Source organism: Hyla sarda, chromosome 6 (genome assembly GCF_029499605.1).
Source record: "Hyla sarda isolate aHylSar1 chromosome 6, aHylSar1.hap1, whole genome shotgun sequence".
Lineage (NCBI taxonomy): Eukaryota > Metazoa > Chordata > Amphibia > Anura > Hylidae > Hyla > Hyla sarda.
In genome coordinates this window covers 259,956,110-259,978,713 of record NC_079194.1, presented here as the reverse complement: position 1 = coordinate 259,978,713, position 22,604 = coordinate 259,956,110, and the positions used below count along the sequence as shown (strand labels likewise).

The 22,604-nt window shown below is 41.7% G+C and overlaps 1 protein-coding gene across 7 annotated transcripts in view; it reads right to left on the bottom strand.

The window, feature by feature from the left end:
* Nucleotides 1-2,809: 2,809 nt before the first annotated feature.
* The window catches only part of LOC130276984 (synaptotagmin-1-like), a 271,121-nt gene continuing 251,326 nt past the window's right edge, over nucleotides 2,810-22,604 (bottom strand). For all 7 annotated transcript variants that reach the window (XM_056527085.1, XM_056527088.1, XM_056527087.1 and 4 more), the window contains one exon: nucleotides 2,810-3,374. In XM_056527085.1, the coding sequence (XP_056383060.1) occupies nucleotides 3,073-3,374 (302 nt within the window). In that variant the 3' untranslated portion in view covers nucleotides 2,810-3,072. The remainder of the gene's footprint in view (nucleotides 3,375-22,604) is intronic.

The window sequence follows — 22,604 nt, the reverse complement described above, 5'->3', positions numbered from 1 at the left end:
CCTCAAATGCGCAGCGCTCTCTCTCCACCTGAGCGGGGTGCGCATTTGAGGCAACAGGTTAGGGATGGCCACACACATCACATTCCCAGAATGATGATTCGGAGCACAGGGTTTGGGGTGGGCATATTTTTTAGTTTTGGCTATGCTCTGGGTCATCATTCTGGGAACATAATTTATAATTTTATATCCCACTGTACCCCATTTTAGTTATTTAGTGTACCCCAGTAATTTACCCCATGTAATGCCCCTTGAGGGGGGGGGGTCCCACTGTTCTGGCTCCAAAGGAGAAAGCCAAAGCTCAAGGACCCTGACTGATCTCCGGGCACCTCTGAGACCGGTGTGCATGCTGTTTACGCAAAGATATGAGGTATGTCCTTACTCCAAAGAAATGTATTTACACATTTACAATGACATTTTCTCCTTTTACCGCTTGTGAAAATGAAAAATTTGGGGTAACCCCAGCATTTGTGTAAAAAAATCAAGTTTTTCATTTTCGCATCCCACTTCATGAATATTTGTCAAACACCTGTGGGATGTTAAGGCTCACTGTACCACTTGTTACGTTCCTTGAGGGGTATAGTTTCTAAAATAGTATGCCATGTGGGTTTTTTTTTTTGCTGTCCTGGCACCATAGGGGCTTCCTAAATGCGATATGCCCCCCCCCCCCCCCATTTCAGCAAAATTTGCAAATGTGACTCCTTCTCTTCTGAATGTATTCTATGGAGAAAAAGATAGAGCAGAGCTCCTCATAGGGCAATACGTTTGGAACAATGTAAATATGTATATGGTGAGGCTGTAAAACAAGTAAGTAGTCTCGCTCACCTTGTACTGTTGTGTATATAGACACAACAGCAATAAGCGCGTGGTTTAAAGTGATGGTGGAGCAGCTTCCTGGAATCGGCAGCAGGTTAACCTGTCCGAGGTATTTGACGCAAGTGCTGGTGCTAGGCAGGAAAGGTACCAGGTTCTGTAGCGCAATCCATCACTCAGGCAACCGGACGGAGTTTAGAGCTGAGGGGAGGGGGCGGAGGGAGACAGGATACACCAGGTGTATCCTGTCTCCCTCCACCCCCTCCCCTCAGCTCTAAACTCTGTCCGGTTGCCTGAGTGGTGGATTGCGCTACAGAACCTGGTACCTTTCCTGCCTAGCACCAGCACTTGCATCCTTCTCTTCTGAGCATTGTAGTGCGCCCGCAGTGCGCTTGAGGTCCACACATGGGGTATTTCCATACTCAGAAAAGATGGGGTTACACATTTTGGGGGGTATTTCTCTTATTACCCCTTGTAAAAATGTAAAATTTTGGGAAAAACCTGCATTTTAGTGGAAAATGAGAATAAAAAATCATTTACACATCCAAAGTCGTCAAACACCTGTGGGGTGTTAAGGCTCACTGTACCCCTTGTTACGTTCCTTGAGGGGTGTAGTTTCCAAAATAGTATGCCCTGTGGGTTTTTTTTTATTAATTTTTTTGCTGTCCTGGCACCATAGAGACTTCCTAAATGGGACATGCCCCCAAAAAACCATTTCAGCAAAATTTACTTTGCAAAAGCCAAATGTGACTCCTTCTGTTCTGAGCATTGTAGTACGCCAACAGAGCACTTGACGTGCACATATGAGGTATTTCCATACTCAGAAGAGATGGGGTTACAAATTTTGGAGGTCATTTTCTCCTATTACCCCTTGTAAAAATTTAAAATTTGGGGGAAAACTAGCATTTTAGTGAAAAAAAAAATCGTTTACACATCCAACTTTAACAAAAAGTTGTGAAACACCTGTGGTGTATTAAGACTCACTGTACCCTTGTTACGTGCCTTGAGGGGTCTAGTTTCCAAAATAGTATGCCATGCCATTTTGCTGTTCTGGCACCATAAAGGCTTCCTAAATGTGACATGCCCCCCAAAAACAATTTCAGAAAAACTCACTCTCCAAAATCCCACTGTCGCTTCTTCCTTTCTGAGCCCTCTAGTCCACCCGCCGAACACTTGACATCCACATATGAGGTATTTCCTTACTCGAGAGAAATTGGGTTACACATTTTAGGAAGATTTCTCTCCTTTTACCCCTTGTAAAAATTCAAAAACTGGGTCTACAAGAACATGCCAGTTTAAAAAATGAAGATTTTGAATTTTCTCCTTCACTTTGCTGCTATTCCTGTGAAACACCTAAAGGGTTAACAAACCTCTTGAATGTCATTTTGAATACTTTGAGGGGTGCAGTTTTTATAATGGGGTCATTTATGGGGCATTTCTAATATGAAGACCCTTTAAAACAGAACTGGTCCCTGAAAAATTTCGATTTTGAAAATTGTGTGAAAAATTGGAAAATTGCTGCTATATTTTGAAGCCCTTTGCTGTCTTCCAAAAGTAAAAACATGTCAACTTTATGATGCAAATATAAAGTAGACATATTGTATATGTGAATCAATATATAATTTATTAGGAATATTCATTTTCCTTATAAGCAGAGAGCTTCAAAGTAAAAAAAAAAATGCAAAATTTCAATTTTTTCATCAAATTTTGGAATTTTACCAAAAAATAATGCAAGTATCGACACAATTTTACCACTAACATAAAGTAGAATATGTCACTTAAAAACAATCTCGGAATCAGAATGAAAGGTAAAAGCATCCCAGAGTTATTAATGTTTAAAGTGACAGTGGTAAGATGTGCAAAAAATGGCCGTGTCCTACACTGAAAATTGGCCTTAAGGGGTTAAGAGGCTAAAGTTGTTAGTTTGTTTGCTGAGTCAAAATTTCAGGAGTCAAAGTTGAAAAAGATGCTGAAGAGGTCATCAAAATAATGGCAGGTGCTTGTTTATTGTTATATTACATAACAAAATGTATATGGAGAATATGACCTAACTGTGCCACAACAGGCCTTTCTTTAGGAGTAATTACAGAATCAGTCCATTAGTTTCATATGGACACTTTTCAAAATGATCTTCAGTTAATTATGCCTGAATGTTCATAGTCTGTTAATTCTTAACTAGCCTCTAACAAAACGAAAGTACGAAAGTACTATTGTCCATAAAGCTAACAACCTGGTGAAATATTCAGCAGTCTTTTGAGTTCTTTATATATAAAGTGGATGCCAGTCAGCTACTGGCTGACGTAGTGTCTGCATCATCAGATCCCAATGATTATCTTTAAATTTATTCTTCTGGTTGCCCAGCGTAGCTTGCCCAATAAGCTTCTTTCCAGTGGCCAAAGTTTCATACAGTGAGATAAGAATAAAACATTGGGTTTTGCCCGGGTCAGGAAGACTAAAAAGAAAAGTCTCATTGAACACTGTTACTTTTGATTTTGCTCGTAGACTTGACTTCTGATGCTTTTGCTTGTGTTGGTTACTGAATACATCTATTCTGGCATATACATCTGAAAAGAAAGGCAAAAGATGATTTCTAAATTGGTTTACAAAAAAACTAAATATGTATTACATTTTTACAGTTTACAGGGTCTATTCACATCACATTATGAAAATTAAGTTGGGGTTCACTACTGACTACATTCAGCCCATTTTCCACATGTACATGTTACTTTGCAGGCGAAATGTTCTCATTAGATGATTATATCCTTTCCATCAAACTTTTTGAGTAAACCGACAGTAAAAGGTCAATTCACACTACTGAATGTCTGAGGGCAGTAGTGGGCAACGTGTGCCGTCCTTATTGACATCAATGCCAGGCAGAAATCCGCCAAAAAAATGAATATGCTTATTCTTTTCATGAAGTGGGAATCTATAAATCCACAATGTAAACAGTGCAGCAGAATCCCAGTGAAAACTATGGAAGGCTACTACACTAGAATTTCCAAGCAGAATTCTGGATTGGAATTGCTTGGAAATGCATAGTGTGTAGCTATTTAAATAGTTTAATTTCCTAAAAAGGTAGCAAGGAATATTGCGTACACCAAAGATAAATGGCAAAAAAAGGAAAAAACTAATCTATTTTATATTACAAAGGAGATCAAACAAACATGCGAAAGTTCCTAAGTATATACTTGATAAGCTACAGACCTATAGGCATAATGTTCCACAATAGGGTATGGGCAAGCAATAATGTATACAACAACAGCCAGGTGTATACACACCACTATAGAAAAAAGCAATGAGGTGAACAAAGCAAAAGAGCACCACAGTGTAAAACCACCTAAACAAAAAACAAAAGTGCATGAGAGATGGTAAATAAAGCTGAACAGCCTAAGCCTAAATACAAGGAAGCCAGGGGGCTAAGCCTGACATAACAACATGGTTGTGAAGATACACGTGGGGCTTTGCCCCATTAGGAAGGACAATTTCCACCAACTAAAAGAGAAACTCTGTGACATAGATTTAGAATTTTTGTTTTGAAAAGTATCTTGAATAGATCTTGTAAATGACACATACCCTACAGGAATAAAACATAGAATGTGTTAGCAGATAAGACACATTCATTCCAACCCATTAGTCTGCCCAAACAGAAAACATATATAGGAGAAAACCACTGTGGTTAACCAAAACAGTTAGGGGTGCTATAAATGATAAGAGGAAAGCATTTAGACTAATGAAACAAGAAGGTATTGGGGAAGCAATAATATGGAGAAGAATAAATTATGGGGAAAAAAATTATATAATTGCAACAGAGGGAAACATTGCCACAGAAAGTAAAAAGAACCCAAAATATTCTTCACCTACATAAATAAAAAAGTTTAAACTGAAAATGTTGTCCGCCTAACAAATAACCTGCTTAACTAAACAGAAAGTATGGTGCCCTCTTATTAGCATTAAAGTTTTGCAATTAAGTACCATGCTAAACAGACCTTCATTCTTTATATTTAAAGGGGTTCTCCGGTGCTTACACATCTTATCCTCTATCCAAAGGATAGGGGATAAGATGCCTGATCGCGGGAGTCCCGCAGCTGGGGACGCCCACGATCATGCACGCGGCACCCTGTTTGTAATGAGTCCCCGGAGCGTGTTCGCTCCGGGTCTGATTACAGTCGACCGCAGAGCCGGCGGTGTGGGACGTCAGGCCCCCGTGTGATGCCCCTATCACGCCCCCTCCCATAGGCTTGCATTGAGGGGCAGAGCATGACGTCACACGGGGGCGGAGGCGTGACGTCACACGCCGTCGGCCCTGTGGTCGCCGGTAATCAGACCCGGAGCGAACACGCTCCGGGGACAGATTATAAACGGGGTGCCGCGTGCAAGATCACGGGGGTCCCCAGCGGCGGGACTCCCGCGATCAGGCATCTTATCCCCTATCCTTTGGATAGGGGATAAGATGTCTAAACACCGGAGAACCCCTTTAATACTGCCTTCTAATATAGCGTTACATGACCCATAACATGAATACCACCGCCTAATATGTTTCAGCAGCCATAATATTAACCCCTTAAGGACACATGACGTACTGGAACGTCATGTGTCCACTCCCGATCTATAACGCGGGGCCATGGCGTGGTCGGGCCCGGCTAATAGCACGCAGCATTGATCGCTGTGCCGCACACTATTAACCCTTTAGACGCGGCGTTCAAAGTTGAACGCCGCGTCTAAAGTGAAACTGAAAGCATGCCGGTTAGCTCAGTGGGCTGTTCGGGATAGCCGCGGCGAAATCGTGGCATCCCGAACAGCTTACAGGACAGCGGGAGGGCCCCTACCTGCCTCCTCGCTGTCCGATCGCCGAATTACTGCTTAGTGCCTGAGATCCAGGCATGAGCAGTCAAGCGGCAGAATCATCGATCACTGGTTTCTTATGAGAAACCAGTGATCAATGATAAAGATCAGTGTGTGCAGTGTTATAGGTCCCTATGGGAGCTATAACACTGCAAAAAAAAAGTGAAAAAAAAGTGAATAAATATCATTTAACCCCTTCCCTATTAAAAGTTTGAATCACCCCCCTTTTCCCATAAAAAAAAAAACACAGTGTAAATAAAAATAAACATATATGGTATCGCTGCGTGCGGAAATGTCCGATTTATAAAAATATATCATTAATTAAAATGCACGGTCAATGGCGTGCGCGCAAAAAAATTCCAAAGTCCAAAATAGTGCATTTTTGGTCACTTTTTATATCATGAAAAAATTTATCGATCAATAAGTCCTATCAATGCAAAAATGGTACCGTTAAAAACTTCAGATCACGGCGCAAAAAATGAGCCCTCATACCGCCCCATACACGGAAAAATAAAAAAGTTATAGGGGTCAGAAATTACAATTTTAAACGTATTCATTTTCTTGCATGAAGTTATGATTTTTTTTCCAGAAAATCAAACCTATATAAGTAGGGTATCATTTTAACCGTATGGACCTACAGAATAAATATCAGGTGTCATTTTTACCGAAAAATGTACTACGTAGAAACGGAAGCCCCCAAAAGTTACAAAACAGCGAGTTTTTTTTTTCAATTTTGTCTCACAATGATTTTTTTTTTCCGTTTCACCGTAGATTTATGGGCACAATGACTGACGTCATTACAAAGTAGAATTGGTGGTGCAAAAAATAAGCCATAATATGGATTTTTAGGTGCAAAATTGAAAGAGCAAAAAATGAAAATGCAAAAACAGAAAAAACCCCGGTCCTTAAGGGGTTAATACAGCCTTCTAATATAGCGTTCCATGACCCATAAAATTAATACCAAGGGCCGATATTACGTCCCATCAACCATAATATAATATGTTAAACCTTACAAACGGTTACTATGTGTCTTTTATATCGTTTTTGATACATATATCAAACACGTTTCATAGAATAAGAGATTTTCTTTTGTACATTTAAAAAGTTAAATACTGTTTACAGAAGTAAGGTAATACTACCTCTTAATCTTGTGCCCCAGCACACATAACATGAATACCACACCTAATATTGTGCCCCAACAGTCATAACGTGAATACCACCACCTAATATGATAGAATAAGGTGTTTTCTTTTGTACATTTGTAAATTTAAATACCATTTACAGGAATAAAGTAATACTACCTCTTAATATTGTGCCCAATCAGCCATTACATGAATACCACACCTAATATTGTGCCCCATCAGTCATAACATAAATACAACCACCTGATATGTTTCAGCAGCCATAATATTAATACCGTCTTCTAATATAGCTTTCCATGACTCTTAAAATTAATAAAACTGCCTAATATTGGGTCCCAGCAGCTATAATATTAATACCACGGCCTGATATTATGTCCAATCAACCATAATATTAATACCACTGCCTAATATTGTGTCTCTAGGTTGAAGTCTTTTTTCAGCCTTACAAACTGTTACAATGTTTCTCTTCGGAGCATTCTAGGTTTTGTTTTCCTTCTTTGTAATCCATGATAAGTTCACAACTGAATTACAATTATTTTACACCGCTCTGTAAGCACTTTAGGTAGTATATACATGACAAAGATTTAGGAAAACATTACACCCAATAATATTCGATAACCAAAAAAGAGGGGCACAAAATACTGACCTATGGTCCAACCTTGTCTCTGGCATACAGAGAAATACAAGTAATACCCAAGAAAATTACACAGAGACATAAAATAGTGAAAAAATATATATAGTCTTTATTAGTAGTGACTGATTTTAAAAAACAGAATTTAAAAGGAACGACAGTGGACAGACTACTAAGGCGTCTGGATGAGGGATAGAAACAGAGTTGGGCTACAAAACATCAATAAGAAATGGGAGATAATAAAGTGACCCCCATCCGGGTGTATATACATGTAAAAGGTATAGGCTGTACAAAAATATACTAGCAATTAAATACCAACATATGTAAACATATACACTCAGAATAACTATGTAGATGTAAATCCCGTATTGCACAATGCCCAGAGAAAAAAAAAAAAGTTTTTTATGACCGCACCATGGAACAAAATAAAGTATGCAATTATGAGAGTGATAAACGGGTGAAAGGGTAGAGAGTCCCAGGAACCGGGATAGAACCATACACCAATGTTCAGCAATCACCGAGGTCCTGGAAAATATGACTCAAATATAAATCACCCATCTCACAACACAAGAGCATACAGCGGACATCTTACCCTAATACAGAACGCCACCCCTACAACGTTGTTTCGCAACAAGCTTCCTCAGGGAGTATATGGTATGACAGGGAGGTAGATATTTATATACATGTGTAGCCAATAGGAATACAAAACACAAACAAGACAATCAGGGCACCTGAGAGGAGAATCATATGTGAACCAGCGTCCGAACGCCATTACAGTCATCACTGCGCATGTTCGGCGTGATGATGATGCAGTGCGTCCACTGCGTCACCACGCCGAAAGCTCATAGCGCAGCTCCGTACTCACGAATAGGTGTGGGATGCGCGGCGAAATCTCGCGCATGCGTAACACGCTGAGACAGCACACAATGGCCATCTTGGATATGGGAAACGGAGCTGGCAGCATTATTGCAGACATCCTTAGGAAAACATACAGCAAATAAAGGTGAAGTGTGTGCGGAAACGTGAGAGAAAACAGTGACATGCAAAAGTGAGATGTGCAAAACCAAAGTGCCATGCCGAGATTGCTATACATAGGTGAAATACATATATTACAGTGACGACCAAATATAACAATATGGGAAATATATAAAAAATATATCTGTAAGAAAATATATATATATAAAAATAAAAATATATATATGAAGATATAAAGATGTGTGGCAAGTGCAAATATGTGTGTGGAATATGCGGATACATGAAAAAAAACAAATGTGAATAAATATTGATCGATATGTGCAAACACATTAATGTGAAATACAAAGGACTCACTATAAGAATATATATGAAGTGATAGAGGGTACATATAGATGAATATTCACCAATAAATTAATGTGAGCCACAAAGGGCTCACTAAAGAGTATATAATATTCAAACAATGTGATAGAGGATGCGTCTACTGACATATTCATATGAAATGTGAAAAATATACTATATGCGTGTATGGGTGAAATTTTTTTTTAAGGCTGTTGTATAGAAACAACCATTTCCTGGACTGCTGCAAGGATAATTTTATAAGTTCGTATCTTCCATCGGATCCGGTTAGGGTGCCCTAAAGCAAGGAAAGGGGACAAATAGGAAAGTGGTAGGGAAAAGAAGGGAGAGGGAAAAGCAAGAGGGAGAGAACGGGGGAGGACAGGGACAAGGAAAATGAAAAACAAAGGAAAATAAATAAGAACAAGGGAAAAAGAGAGAAAGAGGGGGGAAGCCAAGGAAAATAAATAAGAACAAGGGAAAAAGAGAGAAAGAGGGGGAAACCAAGAAAAAACAACAAAAAACAAAATATGACATAATGACTACAAAAGAACAAGTTAAAATCAATTAAAACCATAATAAAGTAGAAAAATTAAAACCGGACCAGGTTGCAATACCAATAGAAGGGCAAAAAAAAGGGGGAGGGGGGGGGGGGGGGAGGGGGGGGACAGAGTAAATCATGTACGTAAAAAGGGCACAAAGCTATTGTGCTCATTGAGCCCATACGGGGTCACAGTTTTCAGGGTGAAAATCCACCTTGATTCCTTCTGTGCCAGAATTTGGCGCCAGTTACCACCCCTGGGGCCAACCAAGACCCTGTCTATGCCTCTTACCTTGAGGAGTTTGCTGTCACACCCATGATGTTCTCGAAAATGACGAGGTATTGTTTTCAAAGTAGATAGATCTTCAATGTCTCTTGCAGCCTCAATCCCCAGGACATGTTCACGTACCCTTCTCCTCAGTTCTCTAGAGGTAAGACCAACATATATTAGGTGGCAGGGGCAAGTGGCGTAATAAATTACACCAGATGTGCAACAATTGATGGTGTGTGTTATAGTAAACTTCTTTTCCCCAGAGGAATTAAGAAATTCTTCAGCTTTCTCTACATTGGGGCATGCTACGCATCCCCCGCAGGGCCTACAGCCCCATTTGGGACCCTTAGAGCCAAATAGGCCAGTGCTCTGTCTACTTTTAGGGTGACTATGCACCAGTAGATCTCTCAGGTTCTTGGCTCGGCGATATGTAATAGAAGGTTGATTAGATAGATATGATTTTAAAATCGGATCCATTGTCAACACCGACCAATGTTTTCTAAGTGCCCGCTGTACTTGTCTCCACCTAGTGTTGTACATGGATATGTACCTCACCTGTGTGTCTAATTTCTGTTTCTTTCTCTGGGTCAGAAGAGTAGGTCTTGAAGACCTACTCTTCTGACCCAGAGACCTACTCTTCTGACCCAGAGAAAGAAACAGAAATTAGACACACAGGTGAGGTACATATCCATGTACAACACTAGGTGGAAACAAGTACAGCGGGCACTTAGAAAACATTGGTCGGTGTTGACAATGGATCCGATTTTAAAATCATATCTATCTAATCAACCTTCTATTACATATCGCCGAGCCAAGAACCTGAGAGATCTACTGGTGCATAGTCACCATAAAAGTAGACAGAGCACTGGCCTATTTGGCTCTAAGGGTCCCAAATGGGGCTGTAGGCCCTGCGGGGGATGCGTAGCATGCCCGAATGTAGAGAAAGCTGAAGAATTTCTTAATTCCTCTGGGGAAAAGAAGTTTACTATAACACACACCATCAATTGTTGCACATCTGGTGTAATTTATTACGCCACTTGCCCCTGCCACCTAATATATGTTAGTCTTACCTCTAGACAACTGAGGAGAAGGGTACGTGAACATGTCCTGGGGATTGAGGCTGCAAGAGACATTGAAGATCTATCTACTTTGAAAACAATACCTCGTCATTTTCGAGAACATCATGGGTGTGACAGCAAACTCCTCAAGGTAAGAGGCATAGACAGGGTCTTGGTTGGCCCCAGGGGTGGTAACTGGCGCCAAATTCTGGCACAGAAGGAATCAAGGTGGATTTTCACCCTGAAAACTGTGACCCCGTATGGGCTCAATGAGCACAATAGCTTTGCGCCCTTTTTACGTACATGATTTACTCTGTTCCCATTCCCTGCCCCCCCCTTCCCCCCCCCCTCCCCCTTTTTTTTTGCCCTTCTATTGGTATTGCAACCTGGTCCGGTTTTAATTTTTCTACTTTATTATGGTTTTAATTGATTTTAACTTGTTCTTTTGTAGTCATTATGTCATATTTTGTTTTTTGTTGTTTTTTCTTGGTTTCCCCCTCTTTCTCTCTTTTTCCCTTGTTCTTATTTATTTTCCTTGGCTTCCCCCCTCTTTCTCTCTTTTTCCCTTGTTCTTATTTATTTTCCTTTGTTTTTCATTTTCCTTGTCCCTGTCCTCCCCCGTTCTCTCCCTCTTGCTTTTCCCTCTCCCTTCTTTTCCCTACCACTTTCCTATTTGTCCCCTTTCCTTGCTTTAGGGCACCCTAACCGGATCCGATGGAAGATACGAACTTATGAAATTATCCTTGCAGCAGTCCAGGAAATGGTTGTTTCTATACAACAGCCTAAAAAAAATTTTCACCCATACACGCATATAGTATATTTTTCACATTTCATATGAATATGTCAGTAGACGTATCCTCTATCACATTGTTTGAATATTATATACTCTTTAGTGAGCCCTTTGTGGCTCACATTAATTTATTGGTGAATATTCATCTATATGTACCCTCTATCACTTCATATATATTCTTATAGTGAGTCCTTTGTATTTCACATTAATGTGTTTGCACATATCGATCAATATTTATTCACATTTGTTTTTTTCATGTATCCGCATATTCCACACACATATTTGCACTTGCCACACATCTTTATATCTTCATATATATATTTTTATTTTTATATATATATATATATATATTTTATTACAGATATATTTTTTATATATTTCCCATATTGTTATATTTGGTCGTCACTGTAATATATGTATTTCACCTATGTATAGCAATCTCGGCATGGCACTTTGGTTTTGCACATCTCACTTTTGCACGTCACTGTTTTCTCTCACGTTTCCGCACACACTTCAACTTTATTTGCTGTATGTTTTCCTAAGGATGTCTGCAATAATGCTGCCAGCTCCGTTTCCCATATCCAAGATGGCCATTGTGTGCTGTCTCAGCGTGTTACGCATGCGCGAGATTTCGCCGCGCATCCCACACCTATTCGTGAGTACGGAGCTGCGCTATGAGCTTTCGGCGTGGTGACGTAGTGGACACACTGCATCATCATCACGCCGAACATGCGCAGTGATGACTGTAATGGCGTTCGGACGCTGGTTCACATATGATTCTCCTCTCAGGTGCCCTGATTGTCTTGTTTGTGTTTTGTATTCCTATTGGCTACACATGTATATAAATATCTACCTCCCTGTCATACCATATACTCCCTGAGGAAGCTTGTTGCGAAACAACGTTGTAGGGGTGGCGTTCTGTATTAGGGTAAGATGTCCGCTGTATGCTCTTGTGTTGTGAGATGGGTGATTTATATTTGAGTCATATTTTCCAGGACCTCGGTGATTGCTGAACATTGGTGTATGGTTCTATCCCGGTTCCTGGGACTCTCTACCCTTTCACCCGTTTATCACTCTCATAATTGCATACTTTATTTTGTTCCATGGTGCGGTCATTTTTTTCTGGGCATTGTGCAATACGGGATTTACATCTACATAGTTATTCTGAGTGTATATGTTTACATACGTTGGTATTTAATTGCTAGTATATTTTTGTACAGCCTATACCTTTTACATGTATATACACCCGGATGGGGGTCACTTTATTATCTCCCATTTCTTATTGATGTTTTGTAGCCCAGCTCTGTTTCTATCCCTCATCCAGACGCCTTAGTAGTCTGTCCACTGTCGTTCCTTTTAAATTCTGTTTTTTAAAATCAGTCACTACTAATAAAGACTATATATATTTTTTCACTATTTTATGTCTCTGTGTAATTTTCTTGGGTATTACCAATAATATTCGGCACAACCAGGTATTGTTCCAAATGTAAGGAAAATAAATATATCCAAATTAAGCTGTATGAACAGAGTTCTGCAGCAGAAGCATATTTTTCAGTAAAAAAGCCACACATTCCACAGAGTAGTGACAACGGGGTAGTAATAAGCAGCATTGCCCATATTCGAATTAGCGATATTTCGCGAATATATAGACAACTATGAGTCCTATATTCGCGAATTTCGCGTATTCGTTATATTCGCATATGTGAATATTTGCATATTGGTGTATTTGAGGAAGAAAACAGTGAGGGGGTGGGGAACTTTACTATTTTTTGGTTGCTAGAGATGTTATTGATAACCTCTGACAACTGTATTTGCATCATTCTAATTGGCCCACAAGTGAAAAGAAGCAATATGCGAAAATTCACATATGCGAATATTTGTATATGCGAATATGCGCACATGCAAATATGCGCATATGCAAATATGCGCATATGCGAAAAACTAAATATTCACAATTTCGAATATATAGTGAATATACTCGCAATATTTGCGAATTCGCGATATTCTCAATAAAAATTTGAAATGCAAATATTCGCGCCCAACACTACAACGGGGTACAGGCAGGTCTTTCTATTGCACCCTTAAAAACTGTGCAAAAGCAGCGTACATAGCCGTATCCCAGAACAGCTGTATAAGCAAAGCATTTTCAAAAAGTCAATCACCCTATTTCTCACATTAGATACCCCTAAAAGTAACAGATGTGCATATAGGGGCTATATCAATGAATAGAGCCGCCTCTATGTAGGGGATCTTGAATTATTTTAGTGTAGGATCTAAAACACATCATTTATAGTATCGTACATTGCATAACTTTAATACCACACCTAATATGGCCCATCAACCATAATGAAGGAGATTTATCAAGCTCTGTAGTAGATTTTTTTTGCATAAAAAGTCGCACTTACTTGCGCACGTGCGACTTTTCTATACATGCTGCGACTTTTTAATTGATGCTTATCCCAACGCACATTTCTGAAATCTGCTCACGTAGTAAAAAAAATGTTTTGTACTTTGCAGTGGTCATGTATTTATCAAAGGCGAAAGTCGCTATTTATGAAGAAAAAAAGTTGCATCGCCGTTTAACCCCTTAAGGACCAGGCCATTTTATACCTTAAGGACCGGAGCGTTTTTTGCAATTCTGACCACTGTCACTTTAAACATTAATAACTCTGGAATGCTTTTAGTTATCATTCTGATTCCGAGATCGTTTTTTCGTGACATATTCTACTTTAACTTAGTGGTAAAATTTTATGGTAACTTGCATCCTTTCTTGGTGAAAAATCCCAAAATTTGATGAAAAAAAAGAAAATTTTGCATTTTTCTAACTTTGAAGCTCTCTGCTTGTAAGGAAAATGGATATTCAAAATATATTTTTTTTGGGTTCACATATACAATATGTCTACTTTATGTTTGCATCATAAAATTTATGAGTTTTTACTTTTGGAAGACACCAGAGGGCTTCAAAGTTCAGCAGCAATTTTGAAATTTTTCACAAAATTTTCAAACTCACTATTTTTCAGGGACCAGTTCAGTTTTGAAGTGGATTTGAAGGGTCTTCATATTAGAAATACCCCATAAAAGACCCCATTATAAAAACTACACCCCCAAAGTATTCAAAATGACATTCAGTAAGTGTATTAACCCTTTAGGTGTTTCACAGGAATAGCAGCAAAGTGAAGGAGAAGATTCAAAATCTTCATTTTTTACACTCGCATGTTCGTGTAGACCCAATTTTTGAATTTTTGCAAGGGGTAAAAAGGAGAAAATTTTTACTTGTATTTGAAACCCAATTTCTCTCAAGTAAGCACATACCTCATATGTCTATGTTAATTGTTCGGCGGGCGCAGTAGAGGGCTCAGAAGGGAAGGAGCGACAAATGGTTTTTGGGGGGCATGCCGCATTTAGGAAGCCCCTATGGTGTCAGGACAACAAAAAAAAACACATGGCATACCATTTTGGAAACTAGACCCCTCAGGGAACGTAACAAGGGGTAAAGTGAACCTTAATACCCTACAGGTGATTCACGACTTTTGCATATGTAAAAAAAATATATATATTTTTTACCTAAAATGCTTGGTTTCCCAAAAATTTTACATTTTTAAAAAGGGTAATAGCAGAAAATACCCCCCAAAATTTGAAGCCCAATTTCTCCCGATTCAGAAAACACCCCATATGGGGGTGAAAAGTGCTCTGCTGGCGAACTACAGGTCTCAGAAGAGAAAGAGTAACATTTGGCTTTTTGAAAGCAAATTTTGCTCTGGGGGCATGCCGCATTTAGGAAGCCCCTATGGTGCCAGAACAGCAAAAAAAAAAACACATGGCATACCATTTTGGAAACTAGACCCCTCGGGGAACGTAACAAGGGGTAATGTGAACCTTAATACCCTACAGGTGTTTCACGACTTTTGAATATGTAAAAAAATATATATTTTTTTTTACCTAAAATGTTTAGTTTCCCAAAACGTTTACAATTTTAAAAAGGGTAATAGCAGAAAATACCCCCCAAAATTTGTTAGGCAATTTCTCCCGAGTACGGCGATACCCCATGTGTTGCCCTAAACTGTTGCCTTGAAATACGACAGGGCTCCAAAGTGAGAGCGCCATGCACATTTGAGGCCTAAATTAGGGACTTGCATAGGGGTGGACTTAGGGGTATTCTACGCCAGTGATTCCCAAACAGGGTGCCTCCAGCTGTTGTAAAACTCCCAGCATGCCTAGACAGTCAACGGCTATCTGGCAATACTGAGAGTAGTTGTTTTGCAACAGCTGGAGGCTCCGTTTTGGAAACAGTGGCGTACCAGACGTTTTTCATTTTTATTGGGGAGGGGGGTTATATAGAGGTATGTGTATATGTAGTGTTTTTTACTTTTTATTTTATTTTGTGTTAGTGTAGTGTAGTGTTTTTAGGGTACAGTCACACGGGCGGGGGTTCACAGTATTTTCTCGCTGGCAGTTTGAGCTGCGGCAGAAAATTTGACGCAGCTCAAACTTGCAGCCGGATACTTACTGTAATCCTCCGCCCATGTGAGTGTACCCTGTACGTTCACATTGGGGGGGGGGGGGGGGGGACATCCAGCTGTTGCAAAACTACAACTCACAGCATGTACGGTCTATCAGTGCATGCTGGGAGTTGTAGTTTTGCAACCGCTGGAGGCTCCGTTTTGGAAACAGTGGCGCACCAGATGTTTTTAATTTTTATTGGGGAGGGGGGCTGTGTAGGAGTATGTGTATACGTAGTGTTTTTTACTTTTTATTTTATTGTGTGTTAGTGTAGTGTAGTGTTTTTAGGGTACAGTCGCACGGGCGGGGGTTCACAGTAGTGTCTCGCTGGCAGTTTGAGCTGCGGCAGAAATTTTGCCGCACCTCAAACTTGCAGCCGGATACTTACTGTAATCCTCCGCCCATGTGAGTGTACCCTGTACATTCACATTGGGGGGGGGGGGACATCCAGCTGTTGCAAAACTACAACTCCCAGCATGTACGGTCTATCAGTGCATGCTGGGAGTTGTAGTTTTGCAACAGCTGGAGGCACACTGGTTGTGAAACACCGAGTTTGGTAACAAGTTCAGTGTTTTGCAACCAGTGTGCCTTCAGCTGTTGCAAAAGCTACAACCCCCAGCATGTACGGACAGCGGAAGGGCATGCTGGGTGTTGTAGTTATGCAACAGCTGGAGGCATACTACTTTGGCTGGGGATGCTGGGGATTGTAGTTATGCAACAGCTGGAGACACACTGGTTTGCTACTTAACTCAGTGTGCCTTCAGCTGTTGTAAAACTACAACTCTCAGCAGTCACCGACAGCCAACGGGCATGCTGGGAGTTGTAGTTATGCAACCACCAGATGCACCACTACAACTCCCAGCATGCACTTTAGCTGGTTGTGCAAGCTGGGAGTTGTAGTTATACAACAGCTGAAGGTACACTTTTCCATAGAAAGAATGTGCCTCCAGCTGTTGCAAAACTAGAAGTCCCAGCATGCCCATAAGGGAATGCTGGGAGTTGTGGTGGTCTGCCTCCTGCTGTTGCATAACTACAGCTCCCAGCATGCCCTTTTTGCATGCTGGGAGCTGCTGCTAAGCAACAGCAGGAGGCTGTCACTCACCTCCAACGATCCTTGCCGCACAGGTCAGTCCCTCGTCGTCTCCGCCGCCGCCGCTGCTCCTGGGGCCCCGATCCCAACAGGGACGCCGGGGATCGGGGTCCCCAGCACCCGGGGTGCACGTCCCGCACCCGCTCACGTCCTCCGGAAGAGGGGCGGAGCGGGTTGCGGGAGTGACACCCACAGCAGGCGCCCTGATTGGTCTGCCGGTAATTCGGCCGACGAATCAGGGCGATCGGGAGGTGGCACCAGTGCCACCTCACCCCTGCTGGCTCTGGCTGTTCGGGGCCGTCTCTGACGGCCCCGATCAGCCAATAATTCCAGGTCACTGGGTCACCGGAGACCCGATTTACCCGGAATCCGCCGCAGATCGCTGGACTGAATTGTCCAGCGATCTGCGGCCATCGCCGACATGGGGGGTCATAATGACCCCCCTGGGCGATATACCCCGATGCCTGCTGAACGATTTCAGCAGGCATCGGGCACCGGCTCCGCTCCAGATGGTTGCGGGGGGGGCGAGTCCTTAAGGACACATGACGTATGAGAACGTCATGTGTCCTTAAGGACTCGGAAATGGAGACGTATGAGAACGTCATGTGTCCTTAAGGGGTTAAAAGTCGCATATGTATTCCAGGTCCAACCTGGTAACATTCCCAGCTCCACTACCTATATATATTGCCCCCAGCAGTGCTTACATATGTCCCCCCCCCCCCCCCCAGCGAGCGCATACATATGTCCCTCGCAGCGCTTTCTGTGAAGTATACTATCAGCAGCGTATCATGCTGCTAGCTGGGGAAGGCAGCGCAATGCCGGCCGGCAGATACGCTGCTAATAGTATACTTCACAGAGCGCAACGAGGGACATGGGGGTCCAACACACGTTTTAGGACTACTACTTCCATCATGGACAGACTTGGTCCATGATGGGAGTTATAGACCATGGACTTGGATGCAGATCGCAGCAGGTCATTATCCAGAGACCCGCTGCGATCTGCATTTATTAAGTTAACAAGCTGGTGGTACATGCGGCTACATCGCGTTGCCGCTGTATCCTGTATACACTGCTCAAAATTTATAATCCCCGCGGCCGGAACACGGGAGCTCTGATTGGTGAAAAGCTTTTCACCAATCAGAGCTCCCCTCTCCTGGTGGTGGGGATTATGAATTATTACAGTGTATATAGAAGCCGGCGGCAGCGCGATGCAGCCGCATGTACCGCCTGCTTGTTAACTTAATAAATGCAGATCGCATCTAAGCCCATGGACTATAACTCCCATCATGGGCAAAGTCTGTCCATGATGGGAGTAGTAGTCAGGGCTGGACTGGCCATAGGGCACACCGGGTGGGCCGGTGTAGTGAAGAATTGCTGGTATGAAACGTGCCTGTGCGCGGCACATCATTAACCAGCCTTTGGGAGAAGACGTCGACTAGTGACGTCGGCAGATGCGTCCCTCCCTCTCCCTGACCGACGCCTGCAATAGAGGAGCAGCAGCCGGCATCCCTAATTACTAATGAGGTAGTGGTACTCATTTCTATGGGGCGGTGTGTGTATGGGTGTTATGTGTGTATGTGTATAAGGGGGGGGGTGCATATGGGGGTGTGTATATAGGGCTGTGTATGGGGAGGTGTATATAGGGCTGTGTATGGGGGTCTGTATGGGTGTATATAGGGCAGTGTATATGGGGGTGTGTATGTGTGTGTATAGGGGTGTGTATATAGGGCTGTGTGTGTATGGGGCTGTGTATGTGTGTGTATATGGGGTGTGTATGGGTGTATATAGGGCAGTGTATGTGTGTATATGGGGGGGTGTATATGGGGGGGTGTATATAGGGCAGTGTATGTGTGTATATGGGCAGTGTATGTGTGTGTATAGGGGGGTGTATATGGGCATGTGTGTGCGTGTTCAATATTCACGAATATGCGCATATGCGGAAATCCAGTGTAGAGGAAGAGTTGTGCAGTTGCCCACAGCAACCAATCAGATTGCTTCCTTTATTTTTGAAAAGGCCTCTGAAAAATGAAAGAAGCGATCTGATTGGTTGCTATGGGCAACTCTGAAACTTTTCCTCTGGACAGGTTTTGATAAATCTCCCTCTATGGGGGAGATTCATCAAAACCAGTATAGAGGAAGAGTTGTGCAGTTGCCCATAGCAACCAATCAGATTGCTTCTTTCATTTTTGAAAAGGGCTTTGAAAAATGAAGGAAGCAATCTGGTTACTATGGGCAACTCAGACACTTTTCCAGGAAAAGTGTCTGAGTTGCCCATAGCAACCAATCAGATTGCTTCTTTAATTTTGCAGAGGCATTATTGAAAAATGAAAGAAGCAATCTGATTGGTTGCTATGGGCAACTCAGCAGCTTTTCCAGGAAAGTAAAGTTAAACCACAACACTGTAACACTCTGTTGCACCCCAGGACTCGAACCCATGGTGGTCTCCCGTCCACTGTGCTGCTGAGACGGTCCTGCTTATCTTACTGTTTTACATGCCATGAGATCCCCATAGACCACAATGGTCCTATTGGTTTCAATAGGCAAAAAATCACAGAGTTAAAGGGGTATTCCAGGCAAAAACTTTTTTTATATAACAACTGGCTCCGGAAAGTTAAACAGATTTGTAAATTGCATCTATTAAAAAATCTTAATCCTTCCAATAGTTATTAGCTTCTGAAGTTGAGTTGCTGTTTTCTGTCTAACTGCTTTTTGATGACTCACGTCCTGGGAGCTGTCCAGCTCCTATGGGGATATTCTCCCATCATGCACTGCTCCCGTGACGTGACATCATCATTGAGCAGTTAGACAGAAAACTTCAGAAGCTAATAAGTATTGGAAGGATTAAGAATTTTTTAATAGAAGTAATTTACAAATCTGTTTAACTTTCCGGAGCTAGTTGATATATAAAAAAAAGTTTTTGCCTGGAATACCCAATTAATGCACTAGTCATAGTTCCCTATACCATTAAAGAAGGGAGGGCTCAATATTCGCGAATATGCATATATATTTTTGCATGTGCGCAAAAAAACGATTTTAACGAATATGCGAATTTCGCAAACATATGACGAATATTCATCCATATATTCGTGAAATATCGCAAATTCGAATATGGCCTATGCCGCTCATCACTACAAATTACAAATAATACCACACAACACCAAATAAAAGCTACAGCGACCACCCGTATTATACCCATCAATGCCAACTAAATAGCACCAAGTAACCCACATAATATCCCCCACCCCAAATACCACAGTGCAGTACAAAATATTTCCCCCTAAGTGGTAAATAAACACGATAATACAACACAAAAGTACAACACCAGCAGCACCAAATATTACAGTGCCCCACAAAATAACTCTCAGACACACAAAACAAATCCCACAATGCACAAAATACCTATCCAGCAACACAAAACAAATATTAAGACCACATATAAGCATACTTCTCCAACAGCAGTAAACTAACGCCAAAGTGCGGCATAAAACAACAGCGGTCCAGACATGGTCACACATACACAACATGCACAATGCTCTAATGCTCCTCAGCAACATTTATTAAACTAACAGGTCGTTAGTGTACTTTATGACCATACAGTGCAAGTCCGCTAGCCATGTCACGGCCACCTGTAAGTAATTGTTCCCATAAAATGGCATAGCACTGAGCGTCGCCCATTGCCACCACAACACCAGTGCCCACAGGGGGAATGACCCATTGGCAGAGCAGACCCAATCCCTCTCAAACCAGTCCTAGTGCCGCACCTTCCCACAGACATGGAGCAGCGGCGGTGGTGTTTTCACAGGGTCCAAAATCTGCACTGCCTTGAGTGTTCTTAAAGCGTACCTGTCGCCAAAAAAACTTTTTATATTTTGTTAATCAATGTATTAGAAACAACTTTCTAATTACATGTGATTAACAAAAATGTATCTTTATATATATTTTTTTTACTTTTAAAAAACGACCACTAGGGGTCTCCCTACATGTCCCGGCGCATAGAGTTCGGACTCATGCCGGCCTGGCAGCATGAGTCCGAAATCTCAGTGAAGCCGGACACTGAAGAGCACAGCGCAGCTCCCCGCCTGTGAATCAGACAGGCAGGAGTGAGCGCTGTGCCTGCAGCACGGGTGCTCCTGACACGGCCAGCCGCTTCATCTGGCCAAATGTCAGATCTGGATCGGGACTTCTACGCTCTGTGTCCCGAAGCAGTCATTCATTGTCCCGTAGTAGCAAGGCAGCACGATGGGACACAGAGCACATCAGTCCCGACGTGCTGCCGCGCTACTACGGGACAATGAATGACTGCTTTGGGACACAGAGCGTACAAGTCCCGCAAGCTCACTCACCTTGCCGGGGATATCTATTACACTCTGATGTTGAAGAGGGAGAAGGGCGGAAGTGCGGATTGACAGGCTTCAGATTACGTCAAGCCTGCCGGGCCACGCCCCCTTCCTCCCTCGCTCACGTCAGGAGCCTGAGCAGCCACAGGGGATCTAAAAAAGGTATTTATATGGGGTTTTGGGTAAAAATATAGACAGGGATAGAGTCAGTGAGAGTCAGGGACAGATTGGGGGAAGGGATTAGGGACAGCTTAGTTGATAGGTACTCTTTAAAGATGCGCTTGAGAGGGGTCCTAGAGTGCCAAGGTACTAGAGTGCCATGTAGAGGAGCAATTCTGAAACACATATACTGTTTTTCTACCCCGTTAGGGTTTTGGAGAGGTCATGATGCCGATCCATAGAGTCTTTAATGTGGTTGTTTCACTGGTGCCCCAAAACTGTTACCTTTACACTTGCCACACAGCGGCACTATACAGGAAACACCATAAGCACTCTGACATTTTTAACATAAAACAGATCTCGGAACATTTTTGCTTATTTTGAATTGATTGCTATTTTAAAGTTTTTAATATAACCCTGAATATTTGGTTGTGTTTACAAATCATTCAACAACAAATAATGGAAAAGCTGAATAAATACATATTAAATATTAATAATAAGGGAAAGTTATACATTTTTCACGTGATAAGAAACAGATTTGTGTTGGTTATTTCAGGAAAGGAATGCTATAGAGCCACTATTGTAAACTTTTTCACCGCCTGCAGTTTCTTCATGGTGTGGCACAACACATTGCTACAGAGGCGCGGGCCGCTACGTATGTGTAGGGAGAAACCACTAGCTTACAGTCAGGTGTCTCCGCACCTCTAGGGAATGCCGCCTGTTGTTTAATAGTGAAAGTGCAGTAAGTATAAGGCCAGCTTTTGTGAGAATACCAAAGAATTGTGCCGTGTTTAGAGTTAATTCATGGCGGGTCCTGTGATTTTCGTTCATGTGAGAATGATTGGCAAAACCTGAAATAATTTTACTCTAGTATTTACTATGTGTTCATACATGCCCTGTTAATATTACTGTCCCTGACAATGTTTAATGCCATTATTTATAATATATAAATATATTATAGTATTTTCTTTAAGTTTATATGTTACTAAATCTTCTACGATTGGTCACATATCTTTTATTTACAATAGGCACAACGCCCATTTGCCCTGGATAGCACAATATTTTCATTAATATTTTCATTTTCACTAAAACATACGCTCTCAGGCCTTGTATGTTTGAATT